Source organism: Mauremys mutica, chromosome 5 (assembly GCF_020497125.1).
Source record: "Mauremys mutica isolate MM-2020 ecotype Southern chromosome 5, ASM2049712v1, whole genome shotgun sequence".
NCBI classification, from domain to species: Eukaryota; Metazoa; Chordata; order Testudines; family Geoemydidae; genus Mauremys; species Mauremys mutica.
The window spans coordinates 99,178,802-99,197,065 of NC_059076.1; the positions used below are offsets into that span (position 1 = coordinate 99,178,802).

The 18,264-nt window shown below is 45.4% G+C and overlaps 1 protein-coding gene across 3 annotated transcripts in view; it reads right to left on the minus strand.

Annotated features, from left to right (window-relative positions):
• The window catches only part of LIMCH1 (LIM and calponin homology domains 1), a 307,869-nt gene extending 290,198 nt beyond the window's left edge, over positions 1–17,671 (minus strand). For 2 of the 3 annotated variants that reach the window (XM_045018682.1, XM_045018681.1), the window contains exon 1: positions 17,299–17,671. In XM_045018682.1, coding sequence (XP_044874617.1) covers positions 17,299–17,397 — 99 coding nt within the window. In that variant the 5' untranslated portion in view covers positions 17,398–17,671. The remainder of the gene's footprint in view (positions 1–17,298) is intronic. The other variant, XM_045018684.1, reaches the window with a different exon arrangement.
• Positions 17,672–18,264: the final 593 nt, after the last annotated feature.

The window sequence follows — 18,264 nt, forward strand, 5'->3', positions numbered from 1 at the left end:
GCCAAAAACACCTCAATATTTCATATTTTCAATAAGTTATTGAAGAGATGTATTTTTCCCCTGAAGCGAGTCACAAAAAACAGATGTTTGTGAAGGTATAAAATGGCAAAAGTAACAAATGCACTAGACTGGGTTTTTCTACTTTTAAAAAGTAAAGCTGCTTTTGCTTAACATTCTCTGAGAAGTCTTAAGCGCTGAATGCACCTCATTCTCCAAGTGTGGAGATATAAATTAATCCAGCTACAGAGTTATTGCAAAAGACCACCACTCATGAATGAACATCTGAAAAACGTGGTGGTCTGTTGCCTGGGATATATTCATGTTAAAAAAGGGGCGAGAGGGGAGGCATGGAGCAGAGAGGGGAGGAAGGGAAGTTACTTGGCAAAGCTACTCGTGGTATTTCTACATTGCAACGCACACACAGTAGCAAGTCTAAGAACCTGGGTCTACAGACTTGGGATTGTACTTAAAATAGTGGCATAGACATTCCTACAAACTCAAGCAGCTTGACCAGTTTTATTTTTAACACCTCACTCCCCCTACATTCATCTCCTCACCAGGGATTTCTGAGCTTCCCAGCTGCGATGTGCCAATCTGGAACACTCTGAATGCCAGGAATCACAGAGGAACAGCCGCTACTTCCACTTTTAGAAGTGCCCTGCATGCCTGGACAGTTCTGAGGCTGAGATTTCTAGACCTAGTGCTTACAGTGGGCACCAAAAAAAAAAAAAAAAAAAAAAGGTTGCAAGACTAATGGTCCTTTCAAATTGATTTTAACTTAAGTTGGGCATTTTTTAAGCAAGCTGACTGTCAAAAATTAAACATCCAGGAAGGAACTGCACACTACATCTGAGCAGAATGATATCTCCAGGGAAAGTGAAATGGGTGCAGAAAAAAAAAAAAAAAAAAAGAAACAGAGGTCTCTGGAGAGAAGCAAAATCCACAGCAAGGCTGAATCGCTGCAGACTCCTGATTAAGAGACATTGGTTTGCCTTTATTTTTATTTTATTTAAAAGCCAAGATTTTAGATAAAGGGTCTTTAAGATTTATGATGAATTTTCTTGTAGGGTTTCCAAAGGCTAAAATATTGTGGGGAGGTTTTCATTAAAATTTAATGTTGTTCTTCCTAATCAGGTTAGTCACCTTTGCAACGGATTCATCCTTATATTTTGCCCATCTTGTTACAGTCTTCTACAGAAGCAGCTTGTTTTCTTTATATCTTTCATGAAACATACTGGCAAACACCACTTTAAAAAAATCAAAACTTTTATTCTATGTCCAAACCACAGTGTTCAAATTCCGCTTATGATTATCTCCCTGGCTTCTGGTGGTGCAAAGGAGGACAACACAACATATAGTACTGTTGCTGTCACATATATGTATTTATTTTGCTAGGCTGAATATTTAGTTTTCACATTAACAGCCACACTCTTGGACTTCAGGAAAGTTTCAAGAAACCACATCTTGCAAATCTTTACCCATGCAAATTATCCCATTGAAAGGAATCAAACTGTTCACATGACTGAAGATAAAATCAAGGATTTCAGGATTGAACTTCTGGGATTACCACAGCAGTGGGTCAACCAATTACCCTTTCCTTCTTATTCTTCCCTTTTCCCCTCCTCCAAAAATGCAATCTCTCCTTAAAACAGCTCTTTGCCAAACAGCAGGATTTACCTAATGTTTCAAGGGTGTTTGTTTTTCAATTAAAAAAGCTTTTGGAAGCAGAAGGCTAGAAAACAAGTTATTATTTGTATTACTGTAGCACCTGGGAGCCCTATGTCTGGACCCCATTGGGCAAGGTGCTGTACGAAAGTCACAGAAAAAACACTTGTTCCTGCCCCAAAGAGCTTACACTAAAGTATAAAAAGACAAATAGATACGGACGGGGAGTAATACAGCAATTTGAGAGAATACTGGTCAGCATGGCTGACAAGGGTCTCAGTACCCCAGCAGCCTAACCATGGTCAAGCATTTTTGTAGGGAGAGTAGGCAAAAGAGATGGTTTGAGAAGCGTTTTAAAGGTGACAATGAGGTAGCTTTACAGATGTTTACAGGGTAGCTCTTCCCAAGCATGAGGGGCAGCATGGGAGAAAAGCACGAAAGTACTTTGTAAATTTAACAAGCACACAATGGAGGCTGGCACCATAGGCTGACTGGAGGCAACATCAGCTCTTATTTGCTATTGATAGTAACTGATTTTTTGAATAATATCTGAATTTTAAAAAGAGGCGAGAAGAATGGAGAAACATCAAGCCTTCCCCCCAAAAAATGGTTTCAGCACCTTTTGAATATTCTGCTATATTCAGATTACATTTCTCAACAACTTCGCTCCACCCACTGCACCCCCAATAAAACAAAACAGAGGCAGGGGTAGATTCTTCCCAAATGTTTATAGTTCATTCTCAGATTTCTGTCCAGTTGCTAGAATCTGTGGATTTAATGAAATGCTGGGTGGGTGGACCGTATCTTGGGAACCACTTGCTCAGGTGACCCCACCTTTGGATCACTAATCCTACTCTCCCTTGAGCCCTAACAAATTTCAAAACAATCCATGTGCATATACAGATCCAGGGCTTGTCTACACTTACGTTTTATAGTGCTCTAACTTGATGGCTCGGGGGTGTGAAAAATCACCCCCGCAAGCACAGCAAGTCTGAGCGCTTTAAAGCACGAGTATAGACAGGCTGCAGACAGCCACACTCCCAGCACTCTGAGCGAATCCCCTCATGGAGCTGGATTACCGAGAGCACTGAGAGTGCTTTCTCCCAATGCTCGTGCGTGACCACACTCACACTTCAAAGCACTGCCAGAGGAGCATTCCCGCGGCAGCAATTTGAAGTTTCCAGAGTAGACGTACCCTTAGAAGAATCATCCTTTGAACAGGAAGGACTTCCCAACATTAGCTAGAGCAAGCTGGCACTCCTCTATTACTGTCTGAAGTGAGAGGGAAAAAGAATGGAAAGGAAAGGAAAGGAAAGGAAAGGAAAGGAAAGGAAAGGAAAGGAAAGGAGCTCTACATATCCATCAGCACCACAGCAGGCTCAGAGAGGTGTTGAGGGGCCTATTCATCTCAATGAGATGTACTCAAATGAAACAGAATACCCCGTGGGGACCAATAGAGCCTGAAACAATAGCTATAGAGCAGTTACATCTCATTCCTGGCAATGGGTGTTCCCATCTTTCCTCCCCATTGCTAGAGAGTTACTGATTTGTGGCTAGCATACCCGTTCTCAGCTCCTCACCCTAGTCTCACCAGTGTTCTCCAAGCATGCCTGTTCTCAGCTCCCCACCCAGAGAGGCAGGGCTTCTCCAGATCCTGACTTATGGCTGGGGAGAACAGGGAGATAGGCTCAAACCCTATTAGATGGACAAAGCACCCCAGATCCCAGCTTCCACGAGTAGTGTAGGGAGAAGGGCTTAGACACCCTAGAAAGGCAAGCCCCAAACTTGGCTCCAATGAGGGAGGGCAGGGATGCAGGGTCACACCCCCATAGATGGACAAAAACCCCTCAGACTGTGATGCACACACAAGGGCAGGGCTCCCAGATCACAGGGGCAGGAAGGGAGAGGGGCTCAGACCCCACAAGAAAGGCAAGCTCCTCCAGAACCCTGCTCACATGAGGATGGCAGAGGGAGGGGTCATACCACCACAGACGGGCCAGGGCCCCCCAGAGTTTGGCATACATACAGTGGGCAGGGACCCCACATTGATCCAGCTCACATGGAAGGGTAGAGAGAGGGGATCAGGCCCTCTTACACCAATAGGCAAACACTCTCCAGAACCTGATTCATATGAGGGAGGATAGGGGTCATGCCCCTGTGAATGGGCCGAGGATCACCAGATCATGGCACACACATGGGGCTGACAGACATCCCTGCCATTACTTTCTCTCAGACCACCATGTCCCTCTTCCTGGTGTCCTTCCCCTCCCCGAAATCACCCAACCTCTCTGCTCCTATTCCCACCTACTCTTCCAACCCTTGTCACCCACCACTCCCAGTATTAAAAGAGCATGGACCTATTTTATGTCTCCATGAATCGTAAAATGGAAGACTGGACTTTTTCCAAGTCCCCTGTCTCTAAGGGATGTACAACCTTAACCCAAACACTAAATACCATTAGTCATAAATTCCCATTTTAAGACTTCCAAATCAATACTGTTTTTAAAAATCATTAAAATAAGTCATATCTGAAAGCATTTCAAATACAAATGCTGTAGTTCAAAAACTAACTAGGTTAAGAGTTAGTGAGGAAGGGGAATGCATTTTGTTTATAACTACTTAAAAAAAACAAAACAAAATTCATCTAGATCCAATCTCCTCACTCCCTTGGTCTACAATGGCAGATTGTAGACCTAGTCTTGTGGATTTCTGAATTCAGTGCACTTGGAAGTAAATATAATCACAGCCCCATTTCTACTGTAGTCTTGAAACCATTCTGCTCACACTTGCTCATGATTGTTGTACTCATTAATATCAGCATCGTATTATACAAGTAGGAGGTTTTGCTTCTGTTGTCCCTACTGAGAGAGAGAGAGAGAGAGAGAGAGAATGTAAAGCCTGTTGTCATTTAGGTGAGAGACTGTGGCCTGTTGTTGAAGTGAGACATTAATTTCCAATAAACTGGAGCAGGGGGAAAAGTTAACCTCTAGCATTCTTGAAATGCTAAGGTTTACTGGAGGAACAGGGCTCCTTTCCAGACCCCAGCAGGTCCCCAAAAGGAAAGTCTCAATCCATCAGACTTGTAGGAGTCCACAGGAAGCAAATGCCCCCCTAGCTTTCTGGCAAAGTCCCCTGCCACGTACAGTCATCCATGATCAGGGCTGGTGCAACCCATTAAGCGACCTAGGCGGTCGCCTAGAGCACTAGCATTTTGGGGGGCAGCATTTTGAGTCCTTCAGCAGTGACCACAGCAGCCAGATCTTCGGCCATCCTGGTCGTCGTCGGCATTTAGGCAGAGGGACCTGGGGAGGGCCACCTGCAGCAAGTAAGGGGGGGGGGGGTGCGGCACGCAAGGGAACCGCTCCCCGCCCCAGCTCACCTCTGCTCCACCTCCTCCCCTGAGCACGCCGCCCCGCTCTGCTTCTCTCCCTCCCAGGCTTGCGGCGCCAAACAGCTGATTGGAACCGCAAGCCTGGGAGGCAGGAGAAGTGGAGCAGTGATGGCGTGCTTTGGGAGGAGGCAGAGCAGAGGTGAGCTGGGGTGGGGAGCTGCCGCACGGCTTCCCGGGCCAGGGGGGGTTGCCGTGGGGGGGCACCCCACAGCGGAGGAGCCTTAGGGCAGGAGGATGGGGAGCTGCCACGGGGGGGGGGCACCTTAGGGTGGAGGTGGCAGCAGAGAGCTGCCACAGGGCTCGGGGAGGGGGGCAGCGCAAGGTGGAAATTTCACCTAGGGCGCGAAACATCCTTGCACCCACCCTGACCATGATCCTTTGTACTGAAGTCCTGGTGCTGCAAACTCTAGTGTTACATCAAATTGCGAGACTTGCTCTAAAATCATGAACCCAGCTTGAAGCCCCAGCTCCTGGAATTTTGTTATTAGTTGAGAAACCTCACCTTTATTTATTATTGTAAGGCACATTTCTAGCCCTCATGGTTAGCAAGAAAAAGCTTCAACCATCACTCAAATGCAAGGACCAGAAGCCAGAAAGCAAGTAAAAAACTCAAATTTAAACAAGTTAATTTTTAAGCCAATCACGATTTTTGGGGAGTCTGACATCATTTTGGGGGGGCACTTGAGCTTGGTAAAACTAAAACCCACTAAGGCCCATAAAAAGGGAACCCCACTCTTGAAAGTTTCCCTACTTCCTCAGGACCAGGGCTCTCCTTCTAAAGAACACGGGAGGTACAGCTGTCTTCCTGTTGGCTTTTTGAACAGTCACAGGAAGGGAAGGAAAGTAGCTGGCAGGAGTCAGCAAAATAAATAAAAACATAAATACAAATAAAAAGCCTTCCTTCACTTGTTCCTACCCCACATGGTGGGAGGGGGGTCATAGTGACTGAAGAACCCCTGTGCCACTCCTGCTATCTCTTGCATGGAGTACCAGGGCATAAAGATTCCATCACTCATTCACCCACAACCCTAGCCTGAGAAAACTTTTCCAGCCCAACAGCCAGTGCATCCAGCAAACTTTATCAGCCCACCCCATAGGCCTTAGCTCTTTGAGAGACTTAAGAGACACCAGGGCCGGCTCCTGACCCCAGCGCGCCAAGCACGCGCGTGGGGCAGCATTTTGTCGGGAGGGCGGCAGGCGGGTCCAGCGGACCTTCCGCAGTCATGACCGTGGAGGGTGCGCTGGTCCCGCGGCTCGGGTGGACCTCCCGCAGGGACGCCTGCGGATGCTCCACCGGAGCCGCAGGACCAGCGAACCCTCCGAGCTGCGGGAGGTCCACTGGAGCCGCGGGACCAGCGGACCCTCCGCAGTCATGCCTGTGGGAGGTCCGCTGGTCCTGCAGCTCCGGTGCACCTCCCGCAGGCATGACTGCTTGGGGCGGCTAAATTCCTTGAGCCGCCCCTGGGAGACACTAACCGGTAGCCTACTCAGCCCCGACCCCAACAGGCCAAGGAGGCAGAGAGTGGTCCCAATGAGTCTTCTAGGACTGATGGAAAGGTGCCAGGAAACCACCTGGGGCTTTTTGCAAGGTTTCCCCTCTTCGGCATATCTCAGAAGGGCCATGTAGAGAGAAGAAAGCTCTCTTTACAAAGCCATGCTCTCTCCAGCCCCGCCCAATGCAGATCTAGCAAGGCCTGCAGAAGCTGGCCTTTTTCCCCCTTGGGAGCCTCAAAAGGTCTGAGGGAAGGAGGAAAGGGGTGAGAGCAGAAAGTTCAGGAGGGAGTGAGGGAGGAAGGCGATGTAGCATTATGGAGGGCATTTCCCTCTCACCCAGTCTTGCTCCCTTGGCTCCACACAGGAGATGTGGGGACTGAAGAACCCTCATCTCCTTATCTACTTTCTGCTGCTCCCTGGCCTTGGGAGCGCCCAATGAATCAACAATCCTCTGGAGCCAACAAGCCATAGCAGTGTGATTGTTCACAATTTTACCTTGTCAAATATGATTTTAAATTAAGTCCATCAGGGGAGGCCACCAAAGTAGGTTCTTCTCCCTGTTCCTGCCTTTTTTTTTAAAAATTAAAAAAGGGCATGTTACAATGCAGGACTCTCTTCAAAACTGAAATATTTCCCCCCGGCCCCCAACCTACCAATGTTGAAATCGGCTTGGCTTTTTGTTGATTTGATTATAAAAAGGATTTTTCCACCTCACATAGTTTAGTTGCAGCCTTAAGTATATCAAGTGGACATTCATAATACCAAATTATTAGCAATTTTTTAACAATATTATGCAAGTTATTCTGCTGAGACTGGCTGACACGGATTCTAATGCTAGAGGAATGTTGTAATCAAATATTAACATGAGCACAAGACTATTTTAGAAGGACTCAACATTTTTGAGTTCTCATCTGTTAAATTTGCACTTCATACCAAGTGCCTTTCCTGTAATGGCAATAAGAGTCATTTCAATTCCATGTTGGCCGACCAGGCTACATAATGACTTCAGTGAGATTAAGGTCTCAAAACCAAGGCAACCAATGATATCTAAGATAAAGAAAATGTGAAGCTTTCTCAACCAAAAATAGCACAAATTATCTAGGAAAAATAGTTAATTTGGCAGCAACATGTTTCGTATTGCCTTAAGAAGTTTTTCCAAAAGAGGAAAGGACAACATGACCTGTTAAAAGGGCCACAGTTGAGCAAAGCCGTAAGAATAAGGAGTTCTGTGCTTATACTGAGCCTAGCACAATGGGATCCTGATCCACAGCTTCTAAAGCACTCCTGTAGCGTCAAAGAGAATGTTAAGTGACTTTCACCGGCTCCCCTTCAAGGGCATACAAACTGCAGCTACATAAAAGCAGAGTGCTAGAGTCTTAAGGATTGAATTGTGCAGAGACCTGTCACTAAGGATTTTGATCTCCATTACAGAAGCCACACAGCAGAACAGTACTGCAAGACACCAGACTTCTTCACAGGAAGGACCTTTTGAATTTTATTTTTTTTTAAAGAAAAAGCTACACATTATTGGAACTATTGTCCTTAAATACCCTACTGCAAGCTGAACAATATCTTGGTCCACAGAAAACCTTTTCTAATCAACTGAATATGTCTGTTCATAGTTAATCCCTAGGACATACTGAGGGATTTTTTCTCTCTAAGATCCTGGCTAAACATAGGAGGGATAATATTTATTAATTTTGATATAGTATTGTTACAATTTTCTTCATCTGGAATAATTAGAGAGCCCAAATCCAGAAGTGCCTATCCACAGGTAACTGGATAACACCAGTTTCCATGTTGGCAGGTTTTTCCAAACAGAGATACATACGTTTTATCGCCTAGTTTTTATCCGACAGAATAGTCGTCTAGTGTTAAAAGACTGAAAATAACACCGCTTTTTTTTTCCTCCCTATTTAGTCAACATCTCACCTTATTTCCTGAGGACCAATCAAATCACTTACTTATTCCTCAAAAATATTACACAATTAACATCAGCAGACTTATTGGAATAGGGTTAACTGGTTTTGTTATTAAGCTGATCCTCTCTACTGACTGGATTGCAGGGTCCAGCATTAAGGGTGGCTATTTTTTCTTATTTGTAGTCTCTTGATGATGAAGCAAAGAATTTAAAAGTAAGTTGTGAGAGAACATTTCCTTCCCCTCCTTCAAATTAATACAGTTGTAAAACATTGCACAGTTTAGTACTGCACTACTGACATTTGCCCTTTAACATTATCATGTACATTGTTGTTCTGACCATTCCCACCCACAACCTCATGCCAAGGGCCACTTGTGACATGGCTTAGTAGTGTGATCTCACGATAAGGGAATTGGGTGCATATATAAAGGAGAGGAGGCTGTTTGCTAAGCAACTGAGAAAGGAAAACACTCCAGAAGGTGACAGCCTGAACAAAGAGGGTTATTTTAGCCAAACTGAATAGTTTGATATATTCTATCCACCTTGTCTGTGGTAACCAACTCTACCTGGAGCAGATAGAGTGAAATTCTGCCCTCATTTAAATCAATACAAGTCTGGAGTAACCCTTGTGAAGTCAGTGGCCTCCTTCTGGATATATGCCCATTTAAGAACAGAAATGAGCCATGGACCTCAGTCTCATCAAAAGAGTCATTCTCAGGCTACGTTATGGATCCACTGTATGACCAACATCCTCCTAACAATGACAAAGGCCCTGAGCCAGAGCCCATTCAAGTCAGCAAGAGTCTTTCCATTGTCTTCAATGGGCTTTGAATTGGACCCTAAATGCATAAATCTTATATCATATCCAGTCTCCTGAGAGTTCTCATCACCAGCTGGTCTCGTGCCTTAAAAGCCTGTGGTACTCATCATGCAGAACAGAAATAGCAGTGGACCAACAGACTGGTCCCTACACTTAAAATGGGACTATGTAAAAACATTTGTTATTTCCAGTAAGTCTATCCCCAGCAGATTTTACTAACAAATTCATATTAATTTCTTCTGATATCAGGGAGAGGAAGCTTCAGTTACAACTACTGCTAGATAAGCATAAGTTAGGTAAGCCACTGCTCCATTCAAAGCAGTAAGTTAATTTACCAGTTAACCAATTTTCATTCAACAGTTGGATAATAATGTAATTATTTAGGGTTGTAGAGTCGGATACTAAACAAATCTCTGCATGTGAATAACTTTACTCACATGCTTCCAAGGATAGCTGTATTGGCTTCACAAGAACTATCTGTATCAAGAAAGCTTTACAAGCTCTGCCCCCTACTTAGCAAAAAAAGAGCGGGAGAATTAGTTATATTGCATTAGTGCCTAAAGGACCCAAACTGCACTGGGACAGTCTGCGCTAGGAGCTGTACTAATACACAGTTAGATAAAGTTCCTGCCATAAGGCTCTCACACAAACCACTTCAAGTGAAAGGAATGTTTAAACAAACAGCGAAAGGAAGAAAAGGGTAATAGAAATAAGGACAGTCTAGCTATGTGCTCAACTCGATGGGTCCAAATCGTTTGATGAGTATTTATATATAAACAAGCATAAACTACCTCAAGTGCCCCTCAAATAAGGTTAGAGCATGCTCTCAAAGCACATATCACAAGTGGGTTTTGAATATGATGAGTGTGTTTAAGCTAATTGTTTATATTAAACCTGAATGCCTTTCGCTATACTTTAGATCACTAGCTACTCGAATAATAATAATAAGAGATATACCAATCTCCTAGAACTGGAAGGGACCCTGAAAAGTCATTGAGTCCAGCCCCCTGCCTTCACTAGCAGGACCAAGTATTGATTTTGCCCTAGATCCCTAAGTGGCCCCCTCAAGGACTGAACTCACAACCCTGGGTTTAGCAGGCCAATGCTCAAACCACTGAGCTATCCCTCCCCCCACTGAGCTAAACCTATACCTACTCGAATAGGTTTTCCAGTTGAGATTCCTTAACTCAGTAGTCAAGACTGGGTCAATGAATTGCTCCCCTCGCTTCTTAAAATTATGTTTTTTGCAGTGAAGCTCTTAAGCCTCAGAGCACCAGCCATATATTGGGAGCCAGAGGTATTCCCCCATAAAGAGCTTTCACTTTCAGACATACTGGAAGAATGCTGCAACAAAAAATTAAAAATTCTGTGCACAATATTTTAAAATTCTGCATATTTTATTTGCCAAAATATATTCACACCAGTTTCAATTATTTTGGTAATTTACTTCAAAATACCTGTCAGCAAATATGTCTGTAACAATACAGACAACAAAAAAGATCCAGGATTTTTTTTATTTGACAAATAGATTCCCTACTAGGCATATTATTACTGAACTTTGAGTAATAATCCATCTTAACTACAATACAGAAACGTATTTCCCACACCCCTGAGAAGTAGTGCAAAGGCTTGGCAGAGTCAGGGGTAACAGAGGAGCTGAGGGACAAGGAAGTAATTGCGGAGTAGGAACCTGGGTGGGTGGGAGAAGTATGGAACAGTTGGGATTTTTATAGGTGGGGGGGAGGGACTGTTAGGGAGCCTTCCCCATGCAGACCCTGGCTGACCCCTAGCCTCTTCCATTCAGTCACCCCTCTTCCCACCATCCCCATGTTTCCCTACACCCCCTCCCCCATTCCCATGTGGCCCTGTGCCCCACTCAGCCCTCCCCCTCACCCATCCCCTTGTGTCTGTGCACCCCTCCTCTCCCATCACCATGTGGCCCTGAACTCCCACATGTGGCCCTGTGCCTCCACTCGGCCTTCATCCTCACCCATCCCCAATGTGTCCCTGCACCCCTACTCCCATTCAGCCCCCACCCCAGTCTGTCCCCGCCACTAGCCCTTCTGAATTTTAGTCTGTGACACCCCCCAACTCCAGCAGCCCCACATGCCCCCTTCTGTCTGTCCCACCATATCCCATACCTCCTGACCTGGTCCTATGGGCAAGGCACTGTGAAGAAGGCAGCCTCTTCTTTTCCCTATCTGCAGCTGCGACTGCTCGCTGTTCTGGCTCCACAGTAGCCACTGGTGGGCAAGACTCATAGCTGCTGCAGCACTTCTCAGCAAGAGTTATTTTCTGCTGAGAAAAAAAAATTCTGCACAGGACATGAATTTTGCGCATGTGCAGTGGGGCAGAATTCTCCCAGGAATAAATTCATATGATTTTCTTGCAAACTTTCTCATTCCACACCCTTTTAAGGATTCAAAGATGGATTTTCATCTTAATCCCAGAATAAGATGAACTACATCACCAGATACGTGTTTTTGATTCTTCCCCTGCTCCACTCCCCTGCCTCCCATCCCTTCAAAAAACTATTATTTCCACTATGAACTTAAAACTTATACCACCTCAAAGCAGAAGTCACAAGCTAGGTCTACCCTAGTGGTTCTCAACTAGGGATACGTGTACCCCTAGGGCAGGGGTCGGCAACCGGTGGCTCGCGGCTCGCCAGGGTAAGCACCCTGGCGGGCCGGCCCGGTTTGTTTATCTGCCGCGTCGGCAAGTTCGGCCGATCGCGGCTCCCACTGACCGCGGTTCGCGGTCCCAGGCCAATGCGGGAGGCAGGAAGCGGCGCGAGCCGAGGGATGTTCTGGCCACGGCTTCCTGCCTCCCGCATTGGCCTGGGACCGCGAACCACGGCCAGTGGGAGCCGCGATCGGGCGAACTTGCCGACGCGGCAGATAAACAAACCGGGCCGGCCCGCCAGGGTGCTTACCCTGGCGAGCCACCGGTTGCCGACCCCTGCCCTAGGGGTACGCAGAAGTCAGGAGAAAACTAAAATTTCATACAATTAAATGTTTATACTGCTCTAAGTACAATATTTATATTCCAATTGATTTATTTGATAATATTATGGTAAAAATGAGAAAGTCAGCAATTTTTCAGTAAATAGTGTCACAGCACACTATGTCTTTTTATGTCTGATTTTGTAAGCAAATAGTTTAAGTGAAGTGAAACTTAGGGTACAGAAGACAAAATCAGACTCCTGAAAGGTTGGAGTCTGTAGAGGTTGAGAGTCACTGATCTACACTACAGCCTATGCTGGCAAAACATATATTACTTGGGATGTGAATATTCCACCCCCACCCCCCCGAGCAACATAGTAATACCGACATAAGCACTCACGTGCACAGTTTCTCCCACTAACAGCTTCTGCTGTTTGCAGAGGTGGGGTTTTGGGGGGGTTTTTTTGGATAGTGGGAAAACTCTCCCCTGTTGGCATAAAGCATCTTCACCAGACACGCTGCTACAGTGCTGTACATAGATACATGGCCTTATAAAGCCAGCTGGTTTGCCCAGTAAGCCGACCCAATCCAACAAGCCAATAGTCTGGGAAATTTCTCCCTAACAAAAGTCATCTCTAGAGGGAACACATGATTTTTTTCCCAATGGGGGGGATCTTTATTAAGAGATATTTTTAGCTGTGCAGTGTGCACACCTCTAGGGACAGCAAATTCAAATGCCAAGTGCGGAGGAGAGAGAAAACAGGACTTGTTTATTATTACCAAGTAGCCATAAAGGAAGCATTCTTATCAGCTTGCAAATTTTCTAAGTAGTACAAGTCTATGGAAAAGCCATCCCTAGTGGAACGAAGTCCCAACAGTGAATATACAGCATAATGAGGGAAGCCTAAGAGGTACAATTATGAGATAACAATACCCCAGGAGTTACTCCAGCACAAAATGCAACTTTACTGCTGTACTATCCTCATATGAATTGTTGTGTTGTGAATAACTGCTTTTACAAATGTTCTTTCAAACCATCAGTTATTCTAATTTGAGAAAAATCAGCATATCAGAGAGCACTGACATTTCAAAATTACAAGCCACTAGACTAAATGAGATTTGTTGTTTCGCTGTAGTAACCCATTATACTGTGCAAGGCTGATCTAGTCTTTCAGTGAAACTGAGATGCATTAATTGAAATGGGATACTGCACCTTTAATAATGCAGACTGCACCAAAAGAAAAGCCCTACCATACAGATACATCACTTATTTTAAGTCTTCTCAGCGCTACCAATACAGTCCATTTTGTTATTAATGTGGTGCTTAAATCTAAACAGTGTATGCCAAGCAAAACTAAAATACTGGGTTACCATTACACAAAAGAGGAGTATTGTTTATATTGATATGAAACTAAACACATGGTGTGAGGTGGAATTATGGTTTCCTAAAACATTAAGCAGATTTATGATCTAATCAGAAAATTTAATAGAATTTCAATATACCATCTACTGTACCACATAAGTCACATCAGCTCTACCTCCCCTTGACAAACTTTCATACACCAAGTTAAACTATGGAACTCATAGCCAGAAGAGGTCATGGAGACTAAAAACTAGCAAGATTCAAACAGGCTTTAAACAATGAAGGATTGTCCAGTAGTCAGGGCACTAGCCAGAGACCCAGGAAACCTGGGTTCAAGTCCCTACTCCACCACATCTTATATGGCCTTGGACAAGTCACTTAGCCTCTTGGTACCTCAGTTCCTCATCTGACAAATAGTACCTCCTTACTTCACAAGGGTGTTGTGGAGAGACATACATTATGAATTGTTAGGTGCGCAGGTACTAGTGATGAGGCCCATAAAAGCAGTTGAGCTAAACAGTTGCACCTAACAGCTAGAAGGCTGTTAAGAAGGGGCTACTTGCATTCCTCCACAAACTCTCCCATGACCTTCTTCCCCATACCATTGGCTCTGTATGGCCCCCCCATTATTATTTTTCTTTTCTTTCTGTCCAGGATGATTCATTCAGGGTGTCACAATTTTAAACTGTAGTGGGAGGAGGGGCAGAGCTGAGGGATTTGGGGGAGGAGAAAGGAAGAGTGGATGATGCTGGAAGGTGTTAAAGGCTGCTATCAACTGGTTCTTTGAGCTGTAGATAATTAGAGATCTGGCTGACACTGCTGGATCTGCTAACTAGATGCCAGGGGCTTGTGTGTCCTCCATTGCCCCCTTTTGGTTTTCTTATTTTCACCATAAAAATATAGTATTTGTCCCATTGATGCCTAGAACATTCCCTGAAATGTTAGAATTGATTGGATGTGGTATTCAAAAGTTAGTGAAACAGGCACCATCAAGTTGAGTGTAGGGCCTTGCTTTGCACCAAACTGTCCGGTCTGAACAGTCAAAGCTGACAACAGTTTTGGACGAGATATTAGACTTCCTTCTTCCAGGTTTAAACCAATCTGTTACAGATTAAGAAGAGACCTGATGTAGACGGCAGATTAACCCATATCTGCCAAATATATGGTTTCTTCGACCTTCCACTGAATCACTAGGAAGACAGTTTGCCACTGTCAGAGACAGGATACTCGACTCAAGGGGCCACCAGTGTAATCAAATATGGTAATTTCTACGTTCCTGAAATATTTCCTGTTGAAAGGAACAGTGGCTATTACAACAGTTTCAAGTTCACATTAAGATATAAAAGTCATAATAATGCAATTCACATTTGTCATCAGCAATGAGATTGCACAGCGCACAATGCCAAATTCTCCATACCAAATGGAGAAGAAGAGAGAAAGCGCATACAGACAATGCTGTACAGAAGGTGCTATATATACATGGATGCAATATAGAAACCTAGATAGATACATCCTTGTTCAGAACACTGGTCGGTCCATCTAATCCAGAACAGAATGCATAGAGGAAGACAGAAGAATCCCTATCCTGGTGAACTGCGGAATAAACTGCTCCTGAGAAAGTTTCTTCCAAACCTCAGGCAGTTTTTGATTTACTCTCTAAAGAAGCAGGATTTAAACTCCATATATCATCATATAATGGAACTACAGATGTCTCACTACACATAGGTCTAATCCTTTTGAATCCCACTCAACACTTAGTTTCAATCATAACCCAGTGAAACTCATAGTCACGAAGTAACTACGCACTGTATGAAAAAAAAGTACTATTTTCTCTCAGCTTTATGATGAAATTCAAAGGCAATACTTTTATGTTTTCTGGTCCCTACATAGTAAGAAGGAATAAATAGAAGCATTTTACTTACCTTCTCCATACTAGTCAGTATTTTATATACCTGTCATGTTCCCTTTAATTTATTTGACTTTTCTTTTAAAGATACTAGTCCCTATCTTTTCATCATCTTCTCCTAAATACAGAAGCCTTTCCATGTTCTCATCATTTTCATTTCCTGTTTCTGTTAGGGTGACCAGACAGCAAATGTGAAAAATCGGGATGGGGGGGGGGGTTAATAGGAGCCTATATAAGAAAAAGACCCTAAAGTCGGGACACCTGGTCACCCTAGTTTCTGGACCTCTTCTATTTTTCTTTGGGGTTGGGGAGGAGCACAGACACACACAACTGCCACCAATTCCTCATCAATGCAGTTTTACTCATCTCTGTCTCAATATTACCCTTTTATTTAATATCAAAACAAGAACCATTATTCTTCATAGATCATTGAACTAACTATACTGTCAGAATATCCCTCAGAAATTTTTAACAGTCTCAGAACAAACTTAAAGTATTATTTTCCCTAAACACTTTGTTAAAATAGAAACTGCAGAGGTCTATTCAGGGCTTCAATTTAAGTTTAGGAACCTGCAGCTCAAGGAAACAGTGGTATAAATTATGATACCATGACAGTTTTCCTGTACTGGTGATTAGATTAACCCCTATGTAAAGGGCTCTATCTTTCCATGCTGGATGCACTATCAAATTTCATGAGTCTGGATATATAATATCTTTACCTATTATGAACATGAGACCAGTGACTAAATAAAGTGTTTTCACCCTGTCAGTAGAGCAAGACCAACTCATAGTTAAAGAGGGAATCATAGTTATCAAGGAAGGAAGCTGTAGTGGTGTCATGGAAAGTTCTGCATTCTTACAGACCTAGTTAACAACAGGCACTGTAAATCAGTCACACAATAATCTGCATGTCAGTCAATCCAGAATGACCTTCTCACTGTGAAAGTGTTACTCCCATGGATCATCATAGCCACCGTCCTCATCTGCAACCACATACCAATCAGGATAGCCTATACTGGGCAAGCCATTTCCTCTCTCATTACGCTGAATGTTTGCACTAGCAGCTCTTTTTCACTAGCCTGATCTCTATGCACAGTAGTGCATGGAGTGCTACTCAAGGAAACATATGCATATCCACAGGGATGCATTAGTAATACAGAGACATCTGATCCAAATCAGAGAGACTGCAAATCCCCAGCCCGTTTCAGCGCTCAGCAGATGCCATAGACAGACAGATCATTGCAAAGCACGCGTGGTCCAACACCTGAATGGCCTGCACTGCACACCACCTTTCTAACGCACAAAACGAGAGGTGATTGCGGTGTCATCTTCTCAATCAAGCTCTTGTTTACGAGCGCTCGTCTCCTTTCGGTCCAGAGGAAACCAATGCGATTAAGAGATTAACTGGGAGAGAGGGGCGGGGAGTAAAAAAAGAGAAACCCCCCATCCAAACAACCACATAATGCGCGCCCGTTAATCTGCAACAGTTTAAATCTCTTCCAGCGCCTGCTCCATTGCACCGAGCCTCCCTTTGCAGCCGTGCCAATGAAGAGGAACTGAGATCTGGGGCATGTGTCCTGTTAATTTGCCAATCCATCTGCAAATCGCACGGGGGGGGCATTATTCTGTGGGGGAAGAAGGGGGCGGGTGGATGAGTAAAGTTAAAAACCCACAATCGCTGAGAGGAGGAAAATTGGCCGGTCCTTCCTCTTTTGTAACTAGATGCTTCCCGCACGGGAAAGGAGAAATTCAGAGGGTGCCCGTTTACCAAGCGATCAGCGAGGGCTTCTTACCTCGATCCAGTGCCGCGCCTCGGCGAAGGCTGGCTCAGGACGGGCAGCGTCCTGCCGCAGAGGCTGAATTTCCTCCAGCTCTAGCCGAGGGCTGGCCATTTGCAAAGCCTTGCCGGTGCCGCCGCTGCAGGAGGCTCGCGCGGAGGAGCCGAGCGACCCCCCAGGCAGATCCTCTGGCTAGGGGAGCGAGAGGCCGCTGCTCCCTGCCTCGGGGCAGCCTGCAGCCTGGCTGACTGCTGCTCGCCTGCGGTAACCTCTCTGCTGGTGTCCCCGTCCTGCCGCCTCGCCGGGAGCCAGCCTCGTTCCCTCCCTCCCCGCCCCCCTGCAACGCGAGCTGAGCGGCAGCTAAAAATAAAAACAGGCTGTCACTGATGAATCCGCTTTGCCTTCAGCCCATGCAAATGCCCAGGCCACCGCCGCCGCGGCCCCCGCCTCCTCCCGGCCGCCCCCGCCCCCAGCAGCAATAGCAACAAACAGCAGCAATCACATGCCTCGTTATGCACTGAGGCTGGGGCTAGCGGGGGCGCTCCGCCCGCGGAGCAAAGATGCTGCAGCAGCAGCAAGGGAAGAGCCCAGGCGCACCTGGCACCCAATCAGCCTCAGGCAGGGCTGGGGCCGCCCACGGAGCAACCTGCCTAGGCGGAGGAGCGGGCCCCGCTTTATTCTCAAATGTTCCTATTGGGAACCCGCTCTGCGCAGCCAGGTCCGGTTCAGCAGGGTGACAAGAGACACTGACAGCCCTCGTTATGTTGGGCCATGCTCCATGGCAGGTTGCTGCGCTCACGATGAAAATACAAGGATAAAGGCTGGGGACATCGGGTGGGATTTAATTGCCCAGATCCAAACAAAAACTATGGGGCTCATCCTAGTACCGCCAAGCTTTGTCCCTTCACCTCGGTGCCCCCGCCCCTTTTCCTGAACTGTGGGAAGGACTCCCGCTAATCGCTTGAGATGCTGTGCCTTGGC